Source organism: Ranitomeya imitator, chromosome 4 (genome assembly GCF_032444005.1).
Source record: "Ranitomeya imitator isolate aRanImi1 chromosome 4, aRanImi1.pri, whole genome shotgun sequence".
NCBI lineage: Eukaryota > Metazoa > Chordata > Amphibia > Anura > Dendrobatidae > Ranitomeya > Ranitomeya imitator.
Genome location: NC_091285.1, coordinates 261,646,529 through 261,673,470, shown reverse-complemented (window position 1 = coordinate 261,673,470; position 26,942 = coordinate 261,646,529). Strand labels below are relative to the sequence as shown.

Below are 26,942 nucleotides of genomic sequence, written 5' to 3'. Positions count from 1 at the left end.
TCTTTGGACTTCTTTCTTTTCTACGTGCTCAATGTGATACAAACACGAGGACACAGGACAGAGGTTGAGTCAACTGAGTCAACTTTAATCCATGTCAACTGGCTGCAAGTGTGATTTAGTTATTGCCAACACCTGTTAGGTGCCACAGGTAAGTTAGAGGTGCTGTTAATTACACAAATTAGAGAAGCATCACATGATTTTTCGAACAGTGCCAATACTTTTGTCCACCCCCTTTTTTATGTTTGGTGTGGAATTATATCCAATTTGGCTTTAGGACAATTATTTTTGTGTTTTTTCATTTAAGACAAATTAAATAAAGATAATAACAAAGAATTTGTGTTTGCAATCATTTTCAGGAAGAAACTGAGTATTATCTGACAGAATTGCAGGGGTGTCAATACTTTTGGCCACAACTGTATATATTATACTGTGACTATAGACATCAGATGTTATATACAAGATAACGTATGATGGAATATTTCAGACCTGGGCCAAGCATGGCCAGATTCTGCATCCTCAGGAATAGAATGGTGGAGAATGTATTCCACCATTCAGCCTGTATGTCTAAATCTCAATCAAGCAGGAGCAATGAGGTCACTAGATCATGCCTTATGTGGTAGGCCTTAGTCCACACACTGCACAGACCGAAGCAGCATTGGAGGGAACACAGCATTACAAGTAGCTCCATTTTCTTTTTGTCAGTCAATTACTGCAGGAAACTGTGGAGGATATTATACTGTGTGAGGGGAAGCCTTTGGGGCCATTATACCGCATATCTGGCTGTGGGGTCCATAATACTGTGTGGGGTTTGCGTGGTCCATCATACCGTGGGGTTCATCATGCTGTGGGGTCCATCATACTGTGTGGGGTCCGTGGGGTCCATCATACAGTGTGGGAGTTGTGTGGTTCATCATACTGTGTGGGATTCATCATACTTAGTGGCCCATCATACTGTGTGGGAATTGTGTGGTTCATCATACTGTGTAGAGGACTGTGGGGTCCATCATAATTGTGGTCCTTCATACTGTGTGGAGGTTTGTGGAGTCCTTCATACTGTGCAGGAGTAGTGTGGTTCATCATACTGTGTGGCTGTGGGGTTCATCATACTTAGTAGTCCATCATACTGTGTGGGAATTGTGTGGTCCATCATATTGTGTAGAGGGTTGTGGGGTCCATCATAATGTGTAGAGGTTTGTCGGTTCCTTCATACTGTGTGGGAGTTGTGTGGTCCATTATGCTGTATAGGTGGTTATGGAGTCCATCATACTGTGTGGGAGTTGTGTGGTCCATTATGCTGTATAGGTGGTTATGGAGTCCATCATACTGTGTGGGAGTTGTGTGGTCCATTATGCTGTATAGGTGGTTATGGAGTCCATCATACTGTGTGGGAGTTATGTGGTCCATTATGCTGTATAGGTGGTTATGGAGTCCATCATACTGTGTGGGAGTTATGTGGTCCATTATGCTGTATAGGTGGTTATGGAGTCCATCATACTGTGTGGGAGTTGTGTGGTCCATTATGCTGTATAGGTGGTTATGGAGTCCATCATACTGTGTGGGAGTTGTGTGGTCCATTATGCTGTATAGGTGGTTATGGAGTCCATCATACTGTGTGGGAGTTATGTGGTCCATTATGCTGTGTATAGGTGGTTATGGAGTCCATCATACTGTGTGGGAGTTGTGTGGTCCATTATGCTGTGTATAGGTGGTTATGGAGTCCATCATACTGTGTGGGAGTTGTCTGGTCAATTATGCTGTGTATAGGTGGTTATGGAGTCCATCATACTGTGTGGGAGTTGTGTGGTCCATTATGCTGTGTATAGGTGGTTATGGAGTCCATCATACTGTGTGGGAGTTGTGTGGTCAATTATGCTGTGTATAGGTGGTTATGGAGTCCATCATACTGTGTGGGAGTTGTGGGGGACATTAAACTGTGTATATAAATATACACACACACACATACACACATTTTTTATGCTATGACTAAAGGACATCAGATAAAATACCAGTGACATATTATCCTGCATATAAGGCATGATGTTCTGTAGCCAGATAAAGGATGGGTCCTGTGCAGGATTTTGTGGTATAGTGTCTGCAGTTACAGCCCAAACCCATCAGTATGAAAGATCAAGCTGCTGCTATACCTCCCACAGATCTCAGCAGAGCGACTGTTAAGGTACCGTCACACTAGACGATATCGCTAGCGATCCGTGACGTTGCAGCGTCCTCGCTAGCGATATCGTCCAGTGTGACAGGCAGCAGCGATCAGGCCCCTGCTGTGCTGTCGCTGGTCGGGGAAGAAAGTCCAGAACTTTGTTTCGTCGCTGGACTCCCCGCAGACATCGCTGAATCGGTGTGTGTGACACCGATTCAGCGATGTCTTCGCTGGTAACCAGGGTAAACATCGGGTAACTAAGCGCAGGGCCGCGCTTAGTAACCCGATGTTTACCCTGGTTACCATCGTTAAAGTAAAAAAAACAAACGCTACATACTTACCTACCGCTGTCTGTCCCCGGCGCTGTGCTTCTCTGCTCTGGCTGTGAGCACAGCGGCCGGAAAGCAGAGCGGTGACGTCACCGTTCTGCTTTCCGGCTGCCCGGCGCTCACAGCCAGAGCAGAGAAGCACAGCGCCGGGGACAGACAGCGGTAGGTAAGTATGTAGCGTTTGTTTTTTTTACTTTAACGATGGTAACCAGGGTAAACATCGGGTTACTAAGCGCGGCCCTGCGCTTAGTTACCCGATGTTTACCCTGGTTACCGGGGACCTCGGGATCGTTGGTCTCTGGAGAGCTGTCTGTGTGACAGCTCTCCAGCGACCAAACAGCGACGCTGCAGCGATCCGGATCGTTGTCGGTATCGCTGCAGCGTCGTTTAGTGTGAAGGGGCCTTTACCACTTTAATACAGGCTCTTGCACAGGAATGGTCTTGATGTGACCCAAGTACTCCACCTTCTTACAAACATAGAAGCCTCCTCCCTGCAGCTTCATGAACTGACTAGCCCGATGAAGAGACCTGTGTAGTCTCGAAAGCTTGCAATTTGTTACCATCTTTTCAGTTAGCCATTAAAAGGTATCAACCACTAAGGACTCAATTCTAAATATTTTTCTATCCACTGGCTAACACGATACCAAGATATATATCTTTCTTGTAGCTTGCTCAATCACGTTTTTATAAAGGAAGCACACACAATATCTAAAAACGACCTCTCTCCCCTGGGTTCCCATTGCGTTATGGGACCGCGTTAAACGGACAGCGTTGCACGGCGAAATTAACGCCGTGCAACGCGTCCGTTAACGCGCCCATTCACGCTAATGGGAACGCGCTACACTAGCGTGTGCCATGATCGGCACGCGCTAGCGACGCGCCGGAGATTCCTGGCGCGCCGCGGACGCTGCTTGCAGCGTCCAAGGCGCGCCCGCGGTCCGTTCCCCGCTCTCGCAGATCAGGGATCTGCGAGAGCGGGGATGTTACCGCGACCCCGACGGCAGCCCCATATAAAACATTGCGTTAGCGCAATCCGCTAGCGCTAAACGGATTGCACTAACGCAATGTGACCCTACCTACCACCCCCTACCTCCTGTGGTGTGCCTTGCTCCCTGGCCACTTTCACTAGTTGCTGCTGCTTCCAATGGCTGCTCACATTAACCCCACCAGGATGGAAGAAGCTAATATGGATTTTCCATCTCTGGCCATAAACAGCATTGTGCTACATAGAAAATGTGAACTAACTCGATCAGTTGTCAAGCCCCATCTCCATTTATAGGAACACCAGAGGTAGAGGAGGACAGCATTCAGTCCCATAAACGAGGACATCCGTAGTGGTGGACATATGCAGCCACCTCATGACTGTAACAAGGCATTAGTCCTCAGAATCAGTCAGGGCCCAGGGTCAGTCTTCCCCCAAAAGATAATCAAATTAACAAGATAAGTTGCTAAGATGGGACTGGCCTTTACAAGGAGTCTGTCACCATTATTTGTCACCTGGATGTTGATTGCTTGTGGTAGTGAGAGGCTTTGGAGTTCTGTACGTGCTTTCCCATTGTGTCAGGCATAGAAGACTGCGTCTGGGTGTCCACCTCCTATAGGTGTGCATGCCGAAAATGATGCATGATAAAGCACACGTATAATGACGATAATATATAATTATAATATATAACGATAATGTGTGCAAACTGTAAAGCGCTGCGTAATATGTTAGCGCTATATAAAAATAAAGATTATTACATTATTATTATTATTATTATTACATTCACGTTCGCTCTGCCGGCACCATTGTATTCTATGGCCCTGTTGGCGCATACCTTTTGCGGTGGGGTTTGGACGCACGCCCCAAAGAGACCCACAAATGTGTACCTAAATGCGATGTGAAGGCACCCAAAGCAAAAAAGGAGTTTCAATCACTATAAATAGCAGAATATGGAAATGTAGTGTATAGCAACCTCTATAAAATCAGAATATAGGTGACAAGACAACAAGCTGCTGTAAACAGCGCCTCCAGGGCAGTGGAGGACATTGGTGGGTACTACCGTAAGACATAGCAATACCTTCTACTTACAGGATTTACAATGCTTCTTTTCTTATAATTGCACCTACTCACATGACAAATCCTACAAGACGTACGTGGTGTAAAGCCATATTTTTCTGTGCATTATGCCAGCACATATCGTCACCAGACTTACAGCGTCCAGCTTCCTGAGGCTATGCTCTGCTGTGTACGGCTTGCCTGTGTAGCAGTGCTGAAGGCAGACCTTATCATCAAATGGCGTTATCAAGGCAAAACCTTCATCCTCAGGTCTTCCACCCTGCTGACAGCAGAACAGAAAATCACTTTACTGGTCAATTGGATTCTATTAGAAAATGCCACAATAAAGCAATAGATATCTCAGGAGGCGCACACAGACCCCAGGCAGTATAGGGCTCATGCTGTACAGATCTAAACAAGCACCAATAGGCTACTATTAGCCCATTGCAATAAAACAAAGAACTGAGCCTTAAATACGGTAATTTTTATAACAATTTTGGCAACTGTGTGAATGGGGCAAACTTTATAGCCTTATTTGGGATTCTCTTAATACATCAGTGTCAACATACTGTGGTTTACATGAGGAATATGTATACTGTACTGTCTATACTCACCTCCAAATATATTACTAAATACGACACAAAAAAAATGCCCAAAAGACTACTTTATTCTTGAGGAAAAAAGGAGATTTTTGTGTACTCACCGTAAAATCTCTTTCTCTTAGCCTCTAATTGGGGGACACAGGACCATGGGTGTTATGCTGCTGTCCACTAGGAGGCGACACTATGCATAATCTGAAAAAGATTAACCATGGCTCCTCCTCTGCAGTATACACCCCTGGACGGCGTCAGCCTTCTCCAGTTTTGTGCAAAAGCATTAGGAGGAACGTAATATGAATAACATAACCATGCCTATAAGAAGGCAGCTATGTACGAGCTCAAGAAAACAATATGAGTACTCAACAGTAACAACGGCCCGGAAAGGGCAACAGGGTGGGAGCGGTGTCCCCAAATTAGAGGCTATGAGAAAGAGATTTTACGGTGAGTACACAAAAATCTCCTTTACTCTGTCGCCTCATTGGGGGACACAGGACCATGGGACGTCCCAAAGCAGTCCCTGGGTGGGAAACAATGGACGAATTTTGTGCAGACAGGCCCTTAAACTTGGGGCACCGCCGCTTGCAAAAACCGTCTACCCAGGCTCGCGTCCGCTGAGAACTGGGGATGAACCCTGTAGTGTTTAGTAAACGTGTGTAGGCTAGTCCAAGTGTCCGCCTTACACACTTGTTGTGCCGAAGCCTGGTGCCGAATGGCCCAGGAGGCCCCTACCGCCCACGTAGAGTGTGCCGTAATACCGTCTGGAAGAGGAGAATTCTTAAGGCGGTATTCCTCTTGTATGGTGGATTTGATCCACCTAGCAAGGATAGCTTTGGAAGCTGGCAGACCCTTGCGGCCGCCTTCCGGAAGAAGGAAAAGAGAATCAGACCTCTGGAAGGACGCAGTTCTAGACACATATATACGCAATGCCCTGACAAGGTCAAGCGTATGCAGAGCCTTCTCCACTCTATGAACTGGGACCGGACAAAGAGAAGGCAGAGAAATTTCCTCATTGAGGTGGAACTTGGACACAACCTTCGGAAGGAAGGATGGGACCGTACGGAGGACTACCTTGTCCTGGTGAAAAAACCAGAAAGGGTCGTCTGCAGGAGAGTGCTGTCAGATCAGACACCCTGCATAGCGAGGTGATTGTCACCAGGAAAAAAAAACACCTTCTGGGATAGAAGGCAGAGCAGGACCTCCTTAAGGGGTTCGAAGGGTGGTTCCTGCAATGCTGTCAGGACCAGGTGGAGGTCCCACGTTTCTAGTGGTCGTCTGTAGGGGGGAACCAATCAGGAAAACCCCCTGAAGGAATGTCCTTACTTGCAGCTTGGTAGCAATGCGCCTTTGAATAAAACACTGAGAGGGCTGACACCTGGCTATTAAGCGAGCCCAGGGACAGCCAGGCCTCCAGACCCGATTGGAGAAAACCAAGTAGTTTGGGGAGGGAATAATGGAATGGGGTCTGGCCACGAGATTTGCACCAGGTAAAGAAAACTTTCCAGGTACGGTAATAGATCTTGGCAGAGGCTGGCTTCCGTGCCTTGATCATGGCCCTAATGACGTCCATCGAGAGCCCTGCCTGGGATAGAACCCAGGTTTCAAGAGCCACGCCGTCAAATTGAGAGTTCTGGTGGTAGAGCGGGCCTTGTGATAGAAGATACAGGCGGTCGGGGAGGTGCCAGGGGGCGACTGCTGAAAGTTGTATGACGTCGGCGTACCATGTATATCTGGGCCAGACCAGTGTGATTAGGATGGTTGGAACTCCCTCTTGCCTGATCTTCCTCACCACTCTGGATATCCGAGGGAGAGGTGGAAAAATGTACAGAAGCTGGAACTGGGTCCAGTCCTGAACCAGAGCGTCGGCTCCGAGCAACCGCGGATTGTGTGTTCTGGCCATGGATTTGGAGATCTTGGAATTGGAGTGGGATGCCATTAGGTCCACATCCGGTGTCCCCCAGCGATAGCAGATCTGGCGAAAAATTTCGGGATGGAGAGACCACTCTCCCGAGTCTATTCCTTGTCGTCTGAGGAAGTATGCTTCCCAGTTGTCCACACCCGGAATGTGGACCGCCGAGAGAACCGAGCCTGTGTCCTCCACCCAGTGGAGGATGTGTGACACTTCTCGCATCGCCTGGGTACTGCGGGTCCACCTTGGTGATTCACATATGCCACAGCCATGGCATGTCCGACTGTATTCTGATGTGAGAGGCTGCCAGTAAGTGATGGAAGGCCCTCAATGCCAGGAGGATGGCACGAATTTCCAGAATGTTGATGGGCATGGTTGCTTCCACTGGGGACCACTTGCCCTGTGCCCTGCGGTGTAGGTGCATCGCACTCCAACTCGTCAGGCTCGCATCGGTGGTCAGAACCTTCCATTGACCTGTGAGAAAGGATTTCTCCTTTGCTAGCGAGGTTGGCTTGAGCCACCAGTGCAGGGACCTCCTGGTTGACGACGTTAGCTGGAATTCTCTCTCGAGAAGGATTCCTGTCCCAGGACTTGAGAATGGCTAGTTGGAGAGGCCTGAGGTGAAACAGGGCAAATGGGACAGCTTCTATTGCTGCCCCCATCCTGCCGAGGACTCTCATGGCAAACGGGAGAGATCGAGGGGGTTTGCGGAGGAGGGTGCGAACTCCTAGGCGGAGAGCCAGTGCCTTGTCCTTGGGAAAGAGCACTAGACCCCTGGAGGTGTTGAATAGCATTCCCAGGAAGGTCAGAGACTGACTCGGGGTTGGTGATGACCTTTGTAGGTTGACTAACCAGCCCATGCGACTCAGAGTGTCGGCTGTGATTGAGATGCTGAGCTCGCAGTCCTTGAAGATGGGAGCCTTGATGAATAGATCGTCCATGTATGGAAAGACTACTATACCTCTAGAGTGCAGGACGTCCATGGTGGCTGCCATGACCTTGGTAAACACTCTGGGAGCCGTGGCGAGTCCGAACGGGAGAGCCACGAACTGGTAGTGGTCCTGGTCGACTGCGAACCTGAGAAAACTCTGATGAGCAGGTGCAATCGGTATATGCAGGTATGCGTCTTGTATGTCTATGAAGGCGAGATATTCTCCCTTCTCCATGGACGCAATGATGGACCAAAGGGACTCCATGCGGAAGTGACAAACATATTTGTTGAGTTGTTTTAGGTCCAGTATTGGCCGTACTCTGCCTCCTTTCTTGGGGACTACGAATAGATTGGAGTAAAACCCTCGGAAGTGCCTGGCCGCGGGAACCGGTACTATGACTCCTGCTTGAAGAAGCGAGGAAACCGCTTGGTGGAAGGCACAAGCCTTGGCTGGCGGTTTTGGGGGAACAGGGAGGAAGAATCGGTTCAGTGGGTTGGAATTGAACTCTATCTTTTATCCGGAAACACTAGTTCCCTGACCCACCTGCCTTCTGTAATAGGCATCCAGACTTGCTGAAAGAGCAAAGTCTACCGCCTATGGGTGGGATGTCTTCCGGAGTCCATGAGTCATGAGGAGCAGAAAGTCTGAGGTTTTCCTCCTTTGGGCTTTGACTGGCCTGCTTTTGACTGCCAGGTCTTGTCCGACCTTTGCGTCGACCGTGAGTTGTCCCTGTGTGGGGAACGGTTACGATTTTGTGCTGGACGTGAGATGGACCAGCCCGAATAATTCCGAAAGAATCGGAATCGGGTTTGGTTACACTTCTTGTTTTCAGTTGAGGGAGAGAGGTACTCTTACCCCCGGTGGCGTTGGATATCATTGTGTCCAACTTTTCACCGAAAAGTCACCCACTGAGATACAGGAGGTGCGTGAGGCACTTCTTTGAGGCTGCATCCGCTTTCCATTCCGCAGCCAGAGCATACGCCGAATCGTGATGGCGTTTGATGCTATCCACACTACTGCTGAATCCAGAGCTGCATGAAGCATGTAATCTGCTACAACTGCTATTTGAACCGCTTGGTCCGACAGCTCATGAGCAGATGCTTGGAGGCCAGCTTGTAAATTTTTGGCCCAAGCCAGGATGGCCTTGGCAGCCCAAAGTGAAGCGAATGCGGGAGCCAGGGAGGCCCCTGCCGCCTCGAAAATTGAACGAGCCATGCGTTCTACCTGCCGGTCTGCTGCGTCCCTGAGGGTTGAGCTATCTGGCAGTGAAAGGAGGGTCTGTGCTGCTAGTCTAGAGACTGGGGTGTCCATTCCTTGGTGTCCTTCTGTGGGAGAGGGTACCTTGCCTCCAGATATTTGCGATTAGCGAATTTTTTCACAGGCTGTGAGAGCTGCTTTTTAAGGATCGCCTTAAACTCTGGGTGGTTAGAGAAAACCTTAGGCGACTTCAGAGCTAAATCAAAGGAAATCTTGTGTTCTGGGGCCTCTGGTGGCGGATCAGAAATGTCCAGCACCCGATGGATGGAAGAGATTATGTCCTCAACTAACACTGTATTGCTAGGCGGGATTGGGATCAGGGACCCCTCCGTTTCCCTGTCTGAGTCGGAGTCACAGATGCCTTCCGAATCCTGTGTATTACTGAGTTGTCTCCTGCTGGGTGAGCTGGGGAGGAGGCCTTCTCTGGTCGGGGATTGCGGAGAACTGTATTGTCTGCCCCTGGAAGGGGACAGTCTAGATGACCTGGAACTACGGTGTCTCTCCCTAGAAGGGGATGACCATGTGGTATGGGATGACGCAGATGGACTTGACCTATGGGTCCGCTTGCGTCCTGACCTAGACGTGGATGTGCCAGGGTCGTCCTGTTCCTGAGTTAAGCTCTTCCTGGCTGGGTAACGGTCATAGCCGAGGCATGACTCTGTAGAGCCTGAAGCAATGTGGAGGTTAGGTTATCTATAGACTGCGTCATAGATTGCGACCTCTGAGTGACCCATTCCGGCGTGGCATTAGACACCGAAGCATTGGCAGGGGCTTCTCGGGGCTCTGATGCAATAGTCTGGATGCAGTCCTGGCAGTGCGGGTACATGCTGCCACTGGGGAGAGCGGTCCTGCAGGCTTTGCAGAATACATAATAGCAGTCCTGCCTGGTTCTCTTGGACCTTGAGCCCGGCATAGTGCAGAGAGTGCAGAAGGGCTGGCTATGCAGAGGACTCTTAGGGGTGGCTATGCAGAGGAACCTATAGGGGAGCCTTATAGGGAATATGGATTCACAGCCGAGTAAAAAAAATCCCAGCTGTGATCTTACCCCACCAGTTTGTTCCTAGGTCCAGCGCCGAAGATCCACAGTCCAGGTGCAGGGTTAATCCCTGCAGCAGAAATGGCCGCCGAGAAGAAGAGGAAGGGGGAGAAGGGGGCAGAGAGCTGGAAAAGGCGGCAGAGCTGTGTAAAACGCGCCCTTTCTGTCTCGATCCGCCCCCTTTATGACACTGTAGAGTGTCATATTTGTCATCCGGGGGGCGGGCCAGGGGGCGGAAAGGAGGCGGCGGCTTCAGCTAGACCGAAGCCGTGGCCTAAATTAGATGCCTGATGCCCAGAAAGGCTCCAGGCCGGCGCGGAAGTCCGGGAGAGGGTCGGATCTGAACCGGACCCCCGGATTTAAAGGCAGGATGGCGGTGGGGCTATAAGCGGAAGTGGGGGCCCGGTGAGGGGTCCCCCTGAGGCAGTATAGAGCTGGTGCTGCCGCAGAGACAGGGGCGCAGGGAGCCCTGAATCTCTATTGTGCCACACCTGCCTGCACTCCCCCCGGCCCGACAGGAGCCTGCAGCTGGGCTGGGGTCCCTGGATGCAGGCACAGTGTGCTGGCCCATTGCTGGGAGCTGCAGAGTGCTGCCTGTACAGGCCCTACCTGAGGCGTCTCAACCTAATGCCCCCAAAGGGGGATTAGGGAGGGTGCTGCTGTCACATTCAGGGGCTATATCCTCGCCTCGACCTCAACCCAGAAACCAAAAGGAATTGGGGAAGGAGGGGGGGTCTCGAATTCGAACCAGCACCCGAGGGACTGGGGAAGGAGCGATATGGGGAATCAACCGGGCACCTCGTAATAGGGGGCCGAGGAAGGAGCCATGCCAGGAGTCTCGCCCACAAGGTCTTCAGATGGAGACCAGAAACCTGAATGGAGCTCTGAAGACTGGAATGGAGGTCTATCCTCTACACTGTTGAATCCTGCTTTTGCAGGATCAGCTGTCATGGAAGTAATGCAGTATGGCACCATCTCCTCCAATGCATCCAGCACAACTTCTGCCAAGACGCAACAAACAAGGGCCTGGTCTAGTATTTATACAGTTTAGGGCTTAACTTCGGGGTCTGATTCATTTTAGGATTCTCATTAATTTTAAGTCTCTGTATTGGGGTCTAAATCATTTTTGGATTCTGCTTTATGGCCTGAATTTATTTTAGAGACTGGTCTGGGGTTTGATTGATTTTAAGGATCAGAATGAGTTCAGGCTTCTTATATAGGGTCTGCAAAATGTTTGGGTTTGAACTAGGGTCTTAATGAGATTAGGAGTCTGACTGAGTTTATGGATGTGGTCTAGTATCTTAAGGTACCGTCACATTTAGCGACGCTGCAGCGATATAGACAACGATGCCGATCGCTGCAGCGTCGCTGTTTAGGTCGTTGTGTGGTCGCTGGAGAGCTGTCACACAGACAGCTCTCCAGCGACCAACGATGCCGAAGTCCCCGGGTAACCAGGGTAAACATCGGGTTACTAAGCGCAGGGCCGCGCTTAGTAACCCGATATTTACCCTGGTTACCATTGTAAAAGTAAAAAAAAACAAACACTACATACTTACATTCCGGTGTCTGTCACCCGGCGTCAGCTTCCCTGCACTGTGTCAGCGCCGGCCGGCCGTAAAGCAGAGCACAGCGGTGACGTCACTGCTGTGCTCTGCTTTACGGCCGGCCGGAACTGACACAGTGCAGGGAAGATGAGGCCGGGTGGCAGACACCGGAATGTAAGTATGTACTGTTTATTTTTTTTTTACTTTTACAATGGTAACCAGGGTAAACATCGGGTTACTAAGCGCGGCCCTGCGCTTAGTAACCCGATGTTTACCCTGGTTACCAGTGAACACATCGCTGGATCGGCGTCACACACGCCGATTCAGCGATGTCAGCGGGTGATCAGCGACCAAAAAAAAGGTCCTGAACATTCCCAGCAACCAACGATCTCCCAGCAGGGGCCTGATCGTTGGTCGCTGTCACGCATAACGATTTAATTAACGATATCGTTGCTACGTCACAAAAGGCAACGATATCGTTAACGAAATCGTTATGTGTGAAGGTACCTTAAAGGTGTTTGCCAGTTTGGGGAGTGAATGTGTCTAGGTGTCTGGGGTCTTATGTAAAGTGAAGGTCTGGTCCTGTTTCAACAATAACAAATTATAATAATAATAGATATAAATAGTTTTACAAAGTTTGTGAAATGCCAACAAGACATCTTCACTGATCCGATCCATCTCACACCTTCTGCACATCTGACCCCGGACACAGGTATGTGGATCTTTACCAATATAATGGCTCTATACAATCTAAAAAATATAGATTAGGATAAAACTATGAACTAAACTGAATGTTCCTCTGCATTATAGGATCTCAGCTAATCTCTGAGGGACATGTCTATGAACAAGTTTGTTGGCTATTCTCAAAAAGTACCAGCACAATTTTGAGTGAATTTCTGGAATATTTAGTTACCTATATTCAGTACAGGTTAAATATAAATGTGGCTCTATTAGTTACTCTGGTATTTAGCTATAAACTGCTCTCAAGAATCCAGCCTACTAAAGGTGGTGTATTTCCATCTAGATTCACCAAAGTTAATGCAGGAGATGTACAGTATATAAAATTGCTTCGCCTCATATACCAAAACCAAATAGCATCCTTCCCTTTTGATGTTTAAAGGTTTCCCTAATAAAACAAAGTATAATCAACCATTCCACGTGTACATGTTACAAAACACTTCCTACAGATCCATATTTGCCTTGCCCAAGCAATGATCCACAGAAAGAATATTTCCTTCCAATATTTCTCCAAGCTGAATGGTGACATGAAAGATTCTGAGAAATGCAGGCAAAAGTCTCATGTTAGGCTGGGGCTGCACGGTGATTTTGGCCTCAATACCTGCGGCACGATTAAAGATCGCTAGGTGTTGCTGATACGTTGCATTGCAAGACAAGGGAACGGGATACTTTTGTGACCCCCAGGTTAATGGGACTGTGATATCAAGTCACTAATAATCTGACTCACTTGGACTTCTGTCGCAGTACCCTCGGGGTCGTAATGCGACCCTTTTCATTTTATAGCGGCCTCATCTAGCATCTAGCCTTTAACCAAGCGACAAGTGTCACGGCCAAAGTCGCTGTGCAGCCTCAGCCTAAAGGTAATAAAGGAGTTAATATTAAACTACTATCACCTCTTGTTTGTTACCCCGTCTTGCTGAATGCTGTTTATTCTTTTCTCTAATTGTATATTGCTTGTAGCTATTCTTCATATCTTCTTCGTACTGCTGATACTTCAAGCGGAATCTGTCAGATGCCGATGGTAAATTCTCAGGGACGGTTTTTAACTGTGTTAGAGAGATCTGCTAGTCATTAGAGAATGAGAAAATTAGGTTATATTCCCCTAACAAGTCCAAACATAAAATTATCTCTCAAGTAAAAAGAATAAAAAAGAGGACAGGAACATGGAAGTAAGAATATGCAAGAGATGTATCCGTAAAAATCACAGGCAATACAGCTGTTCCTTATGGGATCCAATTTTTTGGATTAAAGTAAAGCTCTGATAGGTTACTTTGGTCAAGAAATCCTTATTTGCACTATGACAGCTTTGACATTGTACTTGTAATGCCCATGGTCAGCTGAAAACTTGAAACCAGAGCAGCCAATCATCCTATTATCAACTGTGGCTTAAAGCGAGTCTGTCCGTAGGATAAACCCTCCTAAGTCATCTCTAAGTGTATGTCAGTCATAGAAAGCTGAATAAAATGATAGCTTAATATTTGTGGAAAAAAGTAAGTTGAATCCAGCAGGATTGAAGTTAGTCATGCCATGATTAAGACTTCGGTCGAAACGCGTCGGAATAACGCTGCTATACGTTGACATTTTGCGTGACATGCTGTGAAATATTCATATGTTTCATATTTTAGTAAAACAGGATGATAGTGCGGTATCATCCTGTTTTACTAATATTGTTTACTTTCATTGACAGCCCTGGCATCTGGCTGTTTTGACACCAGCAGCAAAGGGTATCTTTTCTATTGGTAGCGCTAGTGTTTTCCTTTGTTGTATACATTATGTTTCATATTTTGATTTGGTGTACCATATGTTTAATGAAGAAATAAATAGAGACTGGTTTTAACTTCAATCCTGCTGGATTCAACTTACTTTTTTCTATGGATCGTTTGATCAAACCTTTCCGTGCAGGAGCAGATGAGGAGTAGCCTACATTCAGGTGAGCTGACTATATGTGTGTTTTTTGGACTTAATATTTGTGGTCCGATGCCATACTCCAGAGAAATACACATTTTTCTTATATGCCAATGATCTGTTAAGATCTCTGGGCCAGATACTGTTGTGAATTCTGTTGTCGAATTCCCTCCTGTGGTCGTGAATGGTACTTCGGCGAGTTCTGTCCATGGACTCCCTCTGGTGGCTGTGAGTGAAGCTGCTGCTTCTGAGGTTCCTTACACAGGTGACGTGGGTTATCCTTTGGTTGGCTGCTCTATTTAACTCCACTCAGATTGTTTCTCCATGCCAGCTGTCAATGTTCCTGCATTGGTTCAGTTCGCTCTTGGATCTTTCTGGTGAGCTGTCTTCTCCAGCAGAAGCTAAGTTCCTGATAGTTATTATTTGTTCATTGTTTCCTTGTCCAGCTGGTTATCTTGATTTTGTCTTGCTAGCTGGAAGCTCTGGGATGCAGAGTGGCATCTCTGCACCGTTAGTCGGTGCGGAGGTCTTTTTGCACTCTCTGCGTGGTCTTTTGTAGTTTGTTGTGCTGACCGCAAAGATACCTTTCCTATCCTCGGTCTGTTTAGTAAGTCTGGCCTCCCTTTGCTGAATCCTGTTTCATTTCTGTGTTTGTGACTTTCATCTTTACTCACAGTCAATATATGTGGGGGGCTGCCTTTTCCTTTGGGGAATTTCTCTGAGGCAAGGTAGGCTTTATTTTCTATCTCTAGGGCTAGCTAGCTCTTAGTGCTGTGAAGAGGCGTCTAGGGAGAGTCAGGAACGCTCCACGGCTATTTTTAGTTGTTGTGATAGGATTAGGGCCTGCGGTCAGCAGAGCTCCCACATCCCAGAGCTTGTCCTGTGTGAGTTTAACCATCAGGTCGGGCCGGGTGCTCCTAACCACCAGGTCATAACAGTACAGCTGGCCCAAAGTATTAATGCATCTCAATAGAGGGATAAGAGAAGTTCTGATGCCATTTTTTTTTCTTTGCACTGTGTTTTGTCTTTCTTTTCCCCTAAACCTTTGGGTGGTTCAGGACACAGGTGTAGATATGGACATTCAAGGTCTGTCCTCTTGTGTGGATCATCTCACTGCAAGGGTACAAAACATTCAAGATTTTGTGGTTCAGAATCCTATGTTAGAGCCTAGAATTCCTATTCCTGATTTGTGTTCTGGGGATAGATCTAGGTTTCTGAATTTCAAAAATAATTGTAAACTGTTTCTAGCTTTGAAACCCCGCTCCTCTGGTGACCCCGTTCAACAAGTAAAAATCGTTATTTCTTTGTTGCGTGGTGACCCTAAAGGCTGGGCATTTTCCCTTGCGCCAGGAGATCCTGCATTGCGTGATGTTGATGCGTTTTTTCTGGCGCTTGGATTGCTTTATGATGAACCAAATTCAGTGGATCAGGCAGAGAAAATCTTGCTGGCTTTGTGTCAGGGTCAGGATGAAGCGGAGGTGTACTGTCAGAAGTTTAGAAAGTGGTCTGTGGTTACTCAGTGGAATGAGTGTGCCCTGGCGGCAATTTTCAGAAAGGGTCTTTCTGAAGCCCTTAAGGATGTCATGGTGGGATTTCCCACGCCTGCTGGTCTGAATGAGTCTATGTCCTTGGCCATTCAGATCGATCGGCGCATGCGTGAGCGCAAAGCTGTGCACCATATGGCGGTATTCTCTGAGCATAGGCCTGAGCCTATGCAGTGTGATAGGACTTTGACCAGAGCTGAACGGCAAGAACACAGACGTCGGAATGGGCTGTGTTTTTACTGTGGTGAATCCACTCATGCTATCTCCGATTGTCCTAAGCGCACTAAGCGGTTCGCTAGGTCTGCCACCATTGGTACGGTACAGTCTAAATTTCTTTTGTCCGTTACTCTGATTTGCTCTCTGTTGTCCTATTCTGTTATGGCATTTGTTGATTCAGGCGCTGCACTGAATTTGATGGACTTGGAGTTTGCCAGACGCTGTGGTTTTTTCTTGGAGCCCTTGCAGTATCCTATTCCATTGAGAGGAATTGATGCTACGCCTTTAGCCAAGAATAAGCCTCAGTACTGGACTCAATTGACCATGTGCATGGCTCCTGCACATCAGGAGGATATTCGCTTTTTGGTGTTGCATAATCTGCATGAGGTGGTCGTTTTGGGGTTGCCATGGCTACAGGTCCATAATCCAGTGTTGGATTGGAAATCTATGTCTGTTTCCGGCTGGGGTTGTCAGGGGGTACATGGTGATGTTCCATTGTTGTCAATTTCGCCTTCCACTCCTTCTGAAGTCCCTGAGTTTTTAGCAGATTACCGGGATGTATTTGAAGAGCCCAAATCCGGTGCCCTACCTCCTCATAGGGATTGCGATTGTGCTATTAATTTGATTCCTGGTAGTAAGTTTCCTAAGGGCCGTCTGTTTAACTTATCTGTGCCAGAGCACGCCGCTATGCGGAGTTATATAAAGGAATCCTTGGAGAAGGGTCATATTCGTCCGTCGTTGTCACCATTGGGAGCAAGGTTCTTTTTTGTGGCCAAGAAGGATGGCTCTTTGAGACCTTGTATTGATTACCGCCTTCTTAATAAGATCACAGTCAAATTTCAGTATCCTTTGCCGCTGTTGTCTGATTTGTTTGCTCGGATTAAGGGGGCTAGTTGGTTCACCAAGATTGATCTTCGAGGGGCGTATAATCTTGTGCGAATTAAACAGGGCGATGAATGGAAAACGGCATTTAATACGCCCGAGGGCCATTTTGAGTACCTGGTTATGCCATTTGGGCTTTCTAATGCTCCATCTGTGTTTCAGTCCTTTATGCATGACATCTTCCGAGAGTACCTGGATAGATTCATGATTGTATATTTGGATGACATTTTGGTCTTTTTGGATGATTGGGAGTCTCATGTGAAGCAGGTCAGAATGGTGTTCCAGGTCCTTCGTGCGAATTCCTTGTTTGTGAAGGGGTCTAAGTGTCTCTTTGGAGTTCAGAAGGTTTCATTTTTGGGTTTCATTTTTTCCCCTTCTACTATCGAGATGGACCCTGTTAAAGTTCAGGCCATTTATGATTGGACTCAGCCGACATCTGTGAAGAGCCTGCAGAAGTTCCTGGGCTTTGCTAATTTTTACCGTCGCTTCATCGCTAATTTTTCTAGTATTGCTAAACCGTTGACTGATTTGACCAAGAAAGGTGCTGATGTGGTCAATTGGTCCTCTGCGGCTGTAGAGGCTTTTCGGGAGTTGAAGCGTAGTTTTTCTTCTGCCCGTGTGTTGTGCCAGCCAGATGTTTCGCTCCCGTTTCAGGTCGAGGTTGATGCTTCTGAGATTGGAGCAGGGGCTGTTTTATCGCAAAGAAGTTCTGATGGCTCGGTGATGAAACCATGTGCCTTCTTTTCTAGAAAATTCTCGCCTGCTGAGCGCAATTATGATGTTGGCAATCGAGAGTTGTTGGCCATGAAGTGGGCATTCGAGGAGTGGCGACATTGGCTTGAAGGAGCTAAACATCGCGTGGTGGTCTTGACGGATCACAAGAATTTGACTTATCTCGAGTCTGCCAAACGGTTGAATCCTAGACAGGCTCGATGGTCACTCTTTTTCTCCCGTTTTGATTTTGTGGTTTCATACCTTCCGGGATTTAAGAATGTGAAGGCTGATGCCCTGTCAAGGAGTTTTGTGCCTGACTCTCCGGGTGTTCCGGAGCCGGAGGGTATTCTTAAAGAGGGGGTAATTTTGTCTGCCATCTCCCCTGATTTGCGGCGCGTGCTGCAGAAGTTTCAGGCTGATAGACCTGACCGTTGTCCTACGGAGAAACTGTTTGTCCCTGATAGATGGACTAGTAGAGTTATCTCTGAGGTTCATTGTTCGGTGTTGGCTGGTCATCCTGGAATCTTTGGTACCAGAGATTTGGTGGCTAGATCCTTTTGGTGGCCTTTTTTGTCACGGGATGTGCGTTCTTTTGTGCAGTCCTGTGTGACTTGTGCTCGGGCTAAGCCCTGCTGTTCTCGTGCCAGTGGGTTGCTTTTGCCCTTGCCGGTCCCGAAGAGGCCCTGGACACATATTTCCATGGATTTTATTTCTGATCTCCCTGTTTCTCAAAGGATGTCGGTCATTTGGGTGGTTTGTGATCGCTTCTCTTAGATGGTCCATTTGGTACCCTTGTCTAAATTGCCTTCCTCCTCTGATTTGGTGCCATTGTTTTTCCAGCATGTGGTTCGTTTGCATGGCATTCCAGAGAACATCGTCTCAGACAGAGGTTCCCAGTTTGTTTCGAGGTCTTGGCGGTCCTTTTGTGCTAGGATGGGCATTGATTTGTCTTTTTCTTCGGCTTTCCATCCTCAGACTAATGGCCAAACCGAACGAACTAATCAGACTTTGGAAACATATCTGAGATGCTTTGTTTCTGCTGATCAGGATGATTGGGTGTCCTTCTTGCCTTTGGCTGAGTTCGTCCTTAATAATCGGGCCAGTGTTATGGCCTGATGGTTAGGAGCACCCGGAATGACCTGATAATTAAACCTCATACAGGACGAGCTCTGGGATGTGGGAGCTCTGCTGACCGCAAGCCCTAATCCTATCACACACGCTAGAAATAGCCGTGGAGCGCTCCTGACCAGACCTAGGCGCTTCGTCACAGCCTAAGAACTATCTAGCCCTAGAGATAGAAAATAAAGCCTACCTTGCCTCAGAGAAATTCCCCAAAGGTAAAGGAAGCCCCCCACATATATTGACTGTGAGTAAGATGAAAGTCACAAACGCAGAGATGAAACAGGTTTCAGCAAAGGGAGGCCAGACTTACTAAATAGACAGAGGATAGGAAAGGTAACTTTGCGATCAGCACAAAAACCTACAAAAGACCACGCAGAGCTTCCAGCTAGCAAGACGAAATCATGAAAACCAGCTGGACAAGAAAACAGAGAACAAAATAAGACTATAAGGAACTTAGCTTCTGCAGGAGAAGGCAGGTCACCAGAGAGATCCAGGAGCGAACTGAACGAATGCAAAAACATTGACAGCTGGCATGGAGTAACGATCTGAGAGGAGTTAAATAGAGCAGCCAACCAAAGGATAACCCACGTCACCTGTGTAAGGAACCTCAGAAGCAGCAGCTTCACTCAAAGCCACCAGAGGGAGCCCATAGACAGAACTCGCCGAAGTACCATTCACGACCACAGGAGGAAGTTCGACAAACGAATTCACAACAGTACCCCCCCTTGAGGAGGGGTCACCGAACCCTCACCAGAGCCCCCAGGCCGATCAGGATGGGCCAAATGAAAGGCACGAACCAGATCGGCAGAATGAACATCAGAGGCAAAAACCCAGGAATTATCTTCCTGACCATAACCCTTCCACTTGACCAGGTACTGGAGTTTCCGTCTCGAAACACGAGAATCCAAAATCTTCTCCACCACATACTCCAACTCCCCCTCGACCAACACCGGGGCAGGAGGATCAACTGAGGGAACCATAGGCGCCACGTATCTCCGCAACAACGACCTATGGAACACATTATGGATAGCAAAAGAAGCTGGAAGGTCCAAACGAAATGACACAGGATTAAGAACTTCAGAAATCTTGTATGGCCCAATGAAACGAGGCTTAAACTTAGAAGAGGAAACCTTCATAGGAACGTGACGAGATGACAACCAAACCAAATCCCCAACACGAAGTCGGGGACCAACACAGCGCCGGCGGTTAGCGAAACGTTGAGCCTTCTCCTGGGACAATGTCAAATTGTCCACCACATGAGTCCAAATCTGCTGCAACCTGTCCACCACCGCATCCACACCAGGACAGTCCGAAGGCTCAACCTGCCCTGAAGAGAAACGAGGATGGAAACCAGAATTACAGAAAAAAGGAGAAACTAAAGTAGCCGAGCTGGCCCAATTATTAAGGGCGAACTCAGACAAAGGCAAGAAGGACACCCAATCATCCTGATCAGCAGAAACAAAGCATCTCAGATATGTCTCCAAAGTCTGATTAGTTCGTTCGGTTTGGCCATTAGTCTGAGGATGGAAAGCCGAAGAAAAAGACAAATCAATGCCCATCTTAGCGCAAAAGGACCGCCAAAACCTCGAAACAAACTGGGAACCTCTGTCCGAGACGATGTTCTCTGGAATGCCATGCAAACGAACCACATGCTGGAAAAACAATAGCACCAAATCAGAGGAGGAAGGCAATTTAGACAAGGGTACCAAATGGACCATCTTAGAGAATGTAGGGATTCGGACAGAAATCCGAGAGTGGACCCTCTGGGTCGTGACTCTAGAGACCCCGGGGTCGAGCGGACCAGATGTAATCACCCCCTATACAGGGAGTGTTAGGAGCAGGACCACGGGGGAATGGAGACACAACAGCTAGAGCCAAAGGGACGACCCAAGATAAAGAAGGAGACCACAGAGCTATTAGAATGGCGGGGAATAATAGGAAAACAGGACTTAACTGATAAAGACAGGAACACAGACGATGTAGGACACGGCAGGACCACAGGACTTGGCAGGAGACGGCAGGTACACGGAACTTGGTAGAACACAGCAGGAACACGGAACTTGGTAGGACACAGCAGGTACACGGAACTTGGTAGGACACAGCAGGAACACGGAACTTGGCAGGACACAGCAGGAACACGGAACTTGGCAGGACACAGCAGGAACACGGAACTTGGCAGGACACAGCAGGAACACGGAACTTGGCAGGACACAGCAGGAACACGAAACTTTGCAGGGCACAGCAGGAACACGGAACTTGGCAGGACACAGCAGGAACACGGAACTTGGCAGGACACAACAGGAACATGGGACTAGGCAAGACAACGCTGAAACAAAGCGAACACTAAGCAGGAAAGGATACTGGTATAGGGGAGCCTAGGGCATAGGGACACTGACAGCAGACAGTGCACCTACAGGGCAAAGGCGTCTTGCCTGGAAAGACGCCGAGAAGAAATAGCCGATGGGCGCCGCCATGTTGGGGCGGAGCCATTGGGTCGCGACCTCCCAGAAGGCCCAGCGACGAAGGAGACGCGACCGCGCATGCGCAGAGAGACCGGACGCCGAGAGCCGGCAAAGGAGGACGCAGAGCGGCGAGGGACAGGATCGCGAGCGCGCCGAGGGATGGAAGAAGCCGGGTGAGTATGCGCAGCGAGTGTGACAGTACCCCCCTCCTTAGTCCCCCTCCTTTTAAGGCTAGAAAGGAATCTTTTCATGATAAGGGGAGCATTGATGTTCTCTCGAGGCTCCCAGGACCTCTCCTCAGGACCAAATCCCTCCCAATCAATCAAAAAATAAGTTTTACCCCTAACTACCTTTTTGGCAAGAATATCTTTAACATTAAAGATTCCATCAGAAGTACAGAGCTGAGGAGAGGGAGAGGTAGCGGAGTGAAAACGATTAAAGACTGCGGGCTTGAGAAGAGATACATGGAAGGCATTGGGAATGCGTAAAGAGGCAGGTAGTTTCAATTTGTAGGAAACATCATTAATGCGACTCAAGATAGGAAAAGGACCAATATAGCGGGGACCCAGTTTGTAAGAGGGGATTTTGAGCTTGATATAGCGAGAGGAGAGCCAAACTTTATCACCCGGAGAATATGGAGGAGCATCCAAACGCCTTTTATCAGCAAATCTTTTCATATTATGGCTAGCTCTCTCAAGAGCCTCTTTAGTCTCACTCCAAATCTTAGAGAATTCCCGGGACAAGAAATCCGCTGCCGGTACCCCCGAGGAAAGAGAAACAGGAAGAGGAACGTTCGGATGTTGACCATAGACTACAAAAAAGGGAGTTTTGGAGGAAGACTTGCTGGTAAGATTGTTATATGAGAATTCGGCCCAGGGGAGAAGGGAGACCCAGTCATCTTGGTGTGCATTGGAAAAATGTCGCAGATATGTAGTCAGAACTTGATTAACTCGCTCCACTTGTCCGTTGGACTGAGGGTGATATGCGGAAGAGAAGTCCAAGTTAACCTTCAATAGACTGCAGAGAGCTCTCCAAAAACGTGAGGTAAATTGTACTCCACGGTCTGAGACAATATGATGTGGAAAACCATGAAGACGGAAGACTTGGTGTAAAAAGATCTTCGCCAACTCAGGAGCGGAAGGCAGACCAGGCAATGCGATGAAGTGAGACATCTTAGAGAACCGATCTACAACAACCAAGATGACAGAGCAATTCGAGGAACAAGGTAGATCAGTGATGAAGTCCATAGCTATATGGCTCCAAGGGACGGAAGGCACAGGCAGAGGATGCAGGAGACCGGAAGGAAGCTGCCTAGGAACTTTATTTTTGGCACAAGAAGGACAAGAAGCGATGAATTTGGTGACGTCTTGTCGGAGAGATGACCACCAGTAGTGCCGAGAGATAAGAGAAAGTGTCTTCTTGACTCCTACATGTCCCGCAATTTTGGAGGATTGACCCCAACGTAAAACTCTCTCCTTGTCTTGATTTGCCACAAGAGTCTTGCCAGGAGGATTTGAAATCACTCTTAGAGGAGCAAGAGTTACGATCTTCGCAGGATCAATGATGTGAGCCGGAGAATCCTCAATGTCCTGAGGCTGAAAGGATCTCGAAAGACGATCCGCTTTGACATTCTTATTTCCGGGTCGGAAATGAAGTTCAAATTCAAATCGTCCGAAGAATAAAGACCATCTGGCTTGTCGTGGATTTAGTCTTTGGGCAGACTGAATATAGGCCAGATTCTTGTGGTCTGTGTAAATGGTGAATGGATGAAGAGACCCCTCAAGAAGATAACGCCACTCTTCCAAGGCTAGCTTGATAGCCAATAGTTCTTTATCCCCTATTGAGTAGTTACGCTCAGGAGCGGAAAAGGTTTTAGAAAAAAAACCACAAGTCACCATACGTCCGGACGAAGATCTTTGCAAAAGTACACCTCCAGCTCCAACAGAGGATGCGTCGACCTCAAGGACAAACGGTCTATTAGCATCAGGACGATGAAGCACAGGGGCTGAAGCGAAACTTTGTTTAAGGGACTGAAAGGACTCTTCAGCCTCAGGGGTCCAAAGACTGGAGTTGACTCTCTTGTGAACTAGGGCAGAGATAGGCTTGGTCATGGAAGAAAAATGAGGAATAAATTGTCTATAGTAGTTGGCAAAGCCAAGAAAACGTTGGATTGCTTTTGTTCCAAGAGGACGAGGCCAATTCAGGACAGCAGATACCTTCTCTGGATCCATCTCTAAGTCAGATCTTGAGACAATATATCCAAGGAAGGGAAGTGAAGATTGCTCAAAGACGCACTTCTCAATCTTAGCGAACAGATGATTCTCTCTTAGCCGTTGCAGAACACGACGGACATCTTGCCTATGAGTGGAGAGGTCTGGAGAAAAGATGAGAATGTCGTCAAGGTAAACTACGACTGAGGAGTAGAGAAGATCCCGAAATACATCGTTCACAAATTCCTGGAAAACCGCGGGAGCGTTGCAGAGACCAAACGGCATAACCAAGTATTCGTAGTGACCGTCACGAGTATTGAAGGCAGTCTTCCACTCATCGCCTGCACGAATACGAACCAGATTGTATGCGCCACGTAGATCTAATTTGGTAAAAATTTGCGCACCCCGAAGACGGTCGAAGAGTTCCGGAATGAGTGGCAGAGGATATTTGTTCTTTACTGTGATGTTGTTTAGGCCTCGATAATCAATGCAGGGACGAAGAGAACCGTCTTTCTTCTTCACGAAAAAAAACCCTGCTCCGTCAGGAGAAGAAGACTTGCGAATGAATCCTTTAGAAAGATTTTCTTGAATGTACTCAGACATAGCTTGAGTCTCCGCAGGAGAGAGAGGATAGATTCTTCCCCTGGGCGGGTTAGTTCCAGGCACGAGATCTATGGGACAATCATAGAGACGGTGCGGCGGAAGACCCTCAGCCTCCTTCTTGTTGAAGACATCAGAAAAGGCGCTGTAGACACAGGGTAAGGCGGGAAAAGAAGAGGAAGGAGAAGAATTAGAGGAAGACCCCACGGGATGCACCGGCAGCAGACAACGTTCCCGACAAAGCTCTCCCCAGCGCAAGATATTGCCATTGCGCCAATCTAAAATGGGCTCGTGATTCCGTAACCAAGGAAGACCTAAGACCATAGGATGAGACAGACCCGCTAAAACATAAAATGCAATTTTCTCCTTGTGCAGAGCCCCAACTTGAAGTTCCACCTCAAGTGTTACTTGAGTAATGGTCTCCTGTAAAGGTTTACCATCCACAGATGCAAGAATCACAGGAGCCTCTAAGGTTTTGACTGGAACGGAGAATTTCAAAACCTCATCCAACCTGATAAAATTCCCTGCTGCGCCAGAATCCACATAAGCATCCAAAGAAATGCTCTTGCCAGCAATATGCAAAAGAACGGACAAAGTGAGGGGTTGAGAGGGATCACACACACCTAGGGAAGCCTCTCTTACCTGACCTAGGCGGAGAAGTTTTCCGGACGTTCAGGACAAGACCGCAATAAATGAGCAGCACTTCCGCAGTAAAAACATAACCCCTGAGTGCGTCTCTCTTTACGTCATTGTTCAGACATCTTAAGACGGTCCACTTGCATAGGTTCCGGTGCGGACGCCTAAGAGGAAGTTCTAGGCTGTGGGCTGAGGGGCTTACGGGTGGCAGGAGAAGGACGAAGAGATCTCCGCTCGCGGGCGCGTTCTTGGAACCGAAGATCAATACGGGTAGCTAAGGAAATTAATTCCTCCAAAACTGTAGGGGTGTCCCGACCAGCTAACTCATCTTTTATGCGCCCAGAGAGACCCCGCCAGAAAGCACCCACCAACGCCTCATTGTTCCAGCCCAAGTCAGAGGAGAGGGTGCGGAACTGAATAGCGTACTGGCCTACGGATAGCGATCCCTGATGGAGAGAAAATAGAGCTTCAGTAGTAGAGGCCAGACGTCCAGGTTCGTCAAAGACAAGACGGAAAGTCTCCAAAAATTCAGACAACCGGGAGACTAGGGGATCGTCTCGCTCCCAGAGTGGATTAACCCATGCCAAGGCGTCACCCTCCAGATGGGAAATCAAAAAAGCAACCTTGGACCGATCCGTCGGGTAATGCTGGGGCAGAAGCTCAAAGTGAAGACGGCATTGGTTTAAAAATCCTCGGCAGGATTTAGGATCCCCATTGTACCGAGGCGGTTTAGCCAAGCGGGGTGGAGGGTGGGAAGCAGGAGCGGACGTAGAAGCGGCTGTCTGGATAGAAAGCAGCCGATCGTCTATTGAAGACATATAGCTAAGTATATGGGCCTGGGTGTCACGCTGCTGAGCTAACTCTTGCTGTAAGCCAACGAGTAGAGCGGCGTTGCCAGGATCAGAGGGCAGGAGCGTAGACAAGCGAGAATCCATAGCTTTCATAAAGGACATTATACGGGACTGATTCTCCCGCAAAAAGAGTAGCTCTTTTTGCGCAGCAGAGGCCCCAGTGGGGTCCATGGCCTTTGCCTACTGTAGGGATTCGGACAGAAATCCGAGAGTGGACCCTCTGGGTCGTGACTCTAGAGCCCCCGGGGTCGAGCGGACCAGATGGAATCACCCCCTATACAGGGAGTGTTAGGAGCAGGACCACGGGGGAATGGAGACACAACAGCTAGAGCCAAAGGGACGACCCAAGATAAAGAAGGAGACCACAGAGCTATTAGAATGGCGGGGAATAAGGCTATGTTCACACTTTGCGTTGTCCTTCTGCGGGTTCTCGCGCAGCGGATTTGATAAATCTGCAGGGCAAAACAACTGCGGTTCTCCCTGCAGATTTATCGCGGTTTGTTCCACGTTTTCCGCTGCGGGTTTCCGCCTATACTATTGATGCTGCATATGCAGCAATATGCAGTATCAATAGTAATGTTAAAAATAATAAAAATTGGTTATACTCACCCTCTGAGGTCCCGATCTCCTCGACGCTGCACCCGGCGGTCCGGTTCCAAAGATGCTGTGCGAGAAGGACCCTTCGTGACGTCACGGTCATGTGACCGCGACGTCACCGCAGGTCCTGGTCGCACAGCAACTCTGACCGGACGGCCGCGTGCAGCGCTGAAGACTTCAGAGGGTGAGTATAACATGATTTTTTATTTTTTAACCCCAAATATGGTTCCCAGGGCCTGGAGGAGAGTCTCCTCTCCTCCACCCCGGGTAGGAACCGCACATTATCCGCTTACTTCCCGCAACGTGGGCACAGCCCCATGCGGGAAGTAAGCGGTTCAATGTATTCCTATGGGTGCAGAATCGCAGCGATTCTGCACAAAGAAGTGACATGCTGCGGGTTGTAAACCGCTGCGTTCCCGCGCGGTTTTTCCCGCAGCATGTGCACAGCGGTTTGCGGTTTCCATAGGGTTTACATGTTACTGTAAACGCTATGGAAACTGCTGCGGACCCGCAGCATCAAAATCGCGGCGGTTCCGCGGTAAAAACCGCAAAGTGTGAATATAGCCTAATAGGAAAACAGGACTTAACTGATAAAGACAGGAACACAGACGATGTAGGACACGGCAGGACCACAGGACTTGGCAGGAGACGGCAGGTACACGGAACTTG

General features: G+C 48.3%; 1 protein-coding gene across 5 annotated transcripts in view; it reads right to left on the bottom strand.

Moving 5' to 3' along the window:
• CAPS2 (calcyphosine 2) overlaps positions 1 to 26,942 on the bottom strand; it is a 166,313-nt gene that overhangs the window by 106,838 nt on the left and 32,533 nt on the right. The window contains exons 6-7 of one of the 5 annotated variants that reach the window (XM_069764577.1): positions 13,428 to 13,598; positions 4,680 to 4,802 (exon numbers count right to left, since the gene is read on the bottom strand). In XM_069764577.1, the coding sequence (XP_069620678.1) occupies positions 4,680 to 4,802; positions 13,428 to 13,598 (294 nt within the window). Of the gene's footprint in view, positions 1 to 4,679; positions 4,806 to 13,427; positions 13,599 to 26,942 lie in introns of all 5 variants that reach the window. The other 4 variants (XM_069764580.1, XM_069764578.1, XM_069764581.1 and 1 more) reach the window with 4 other exon arrangements.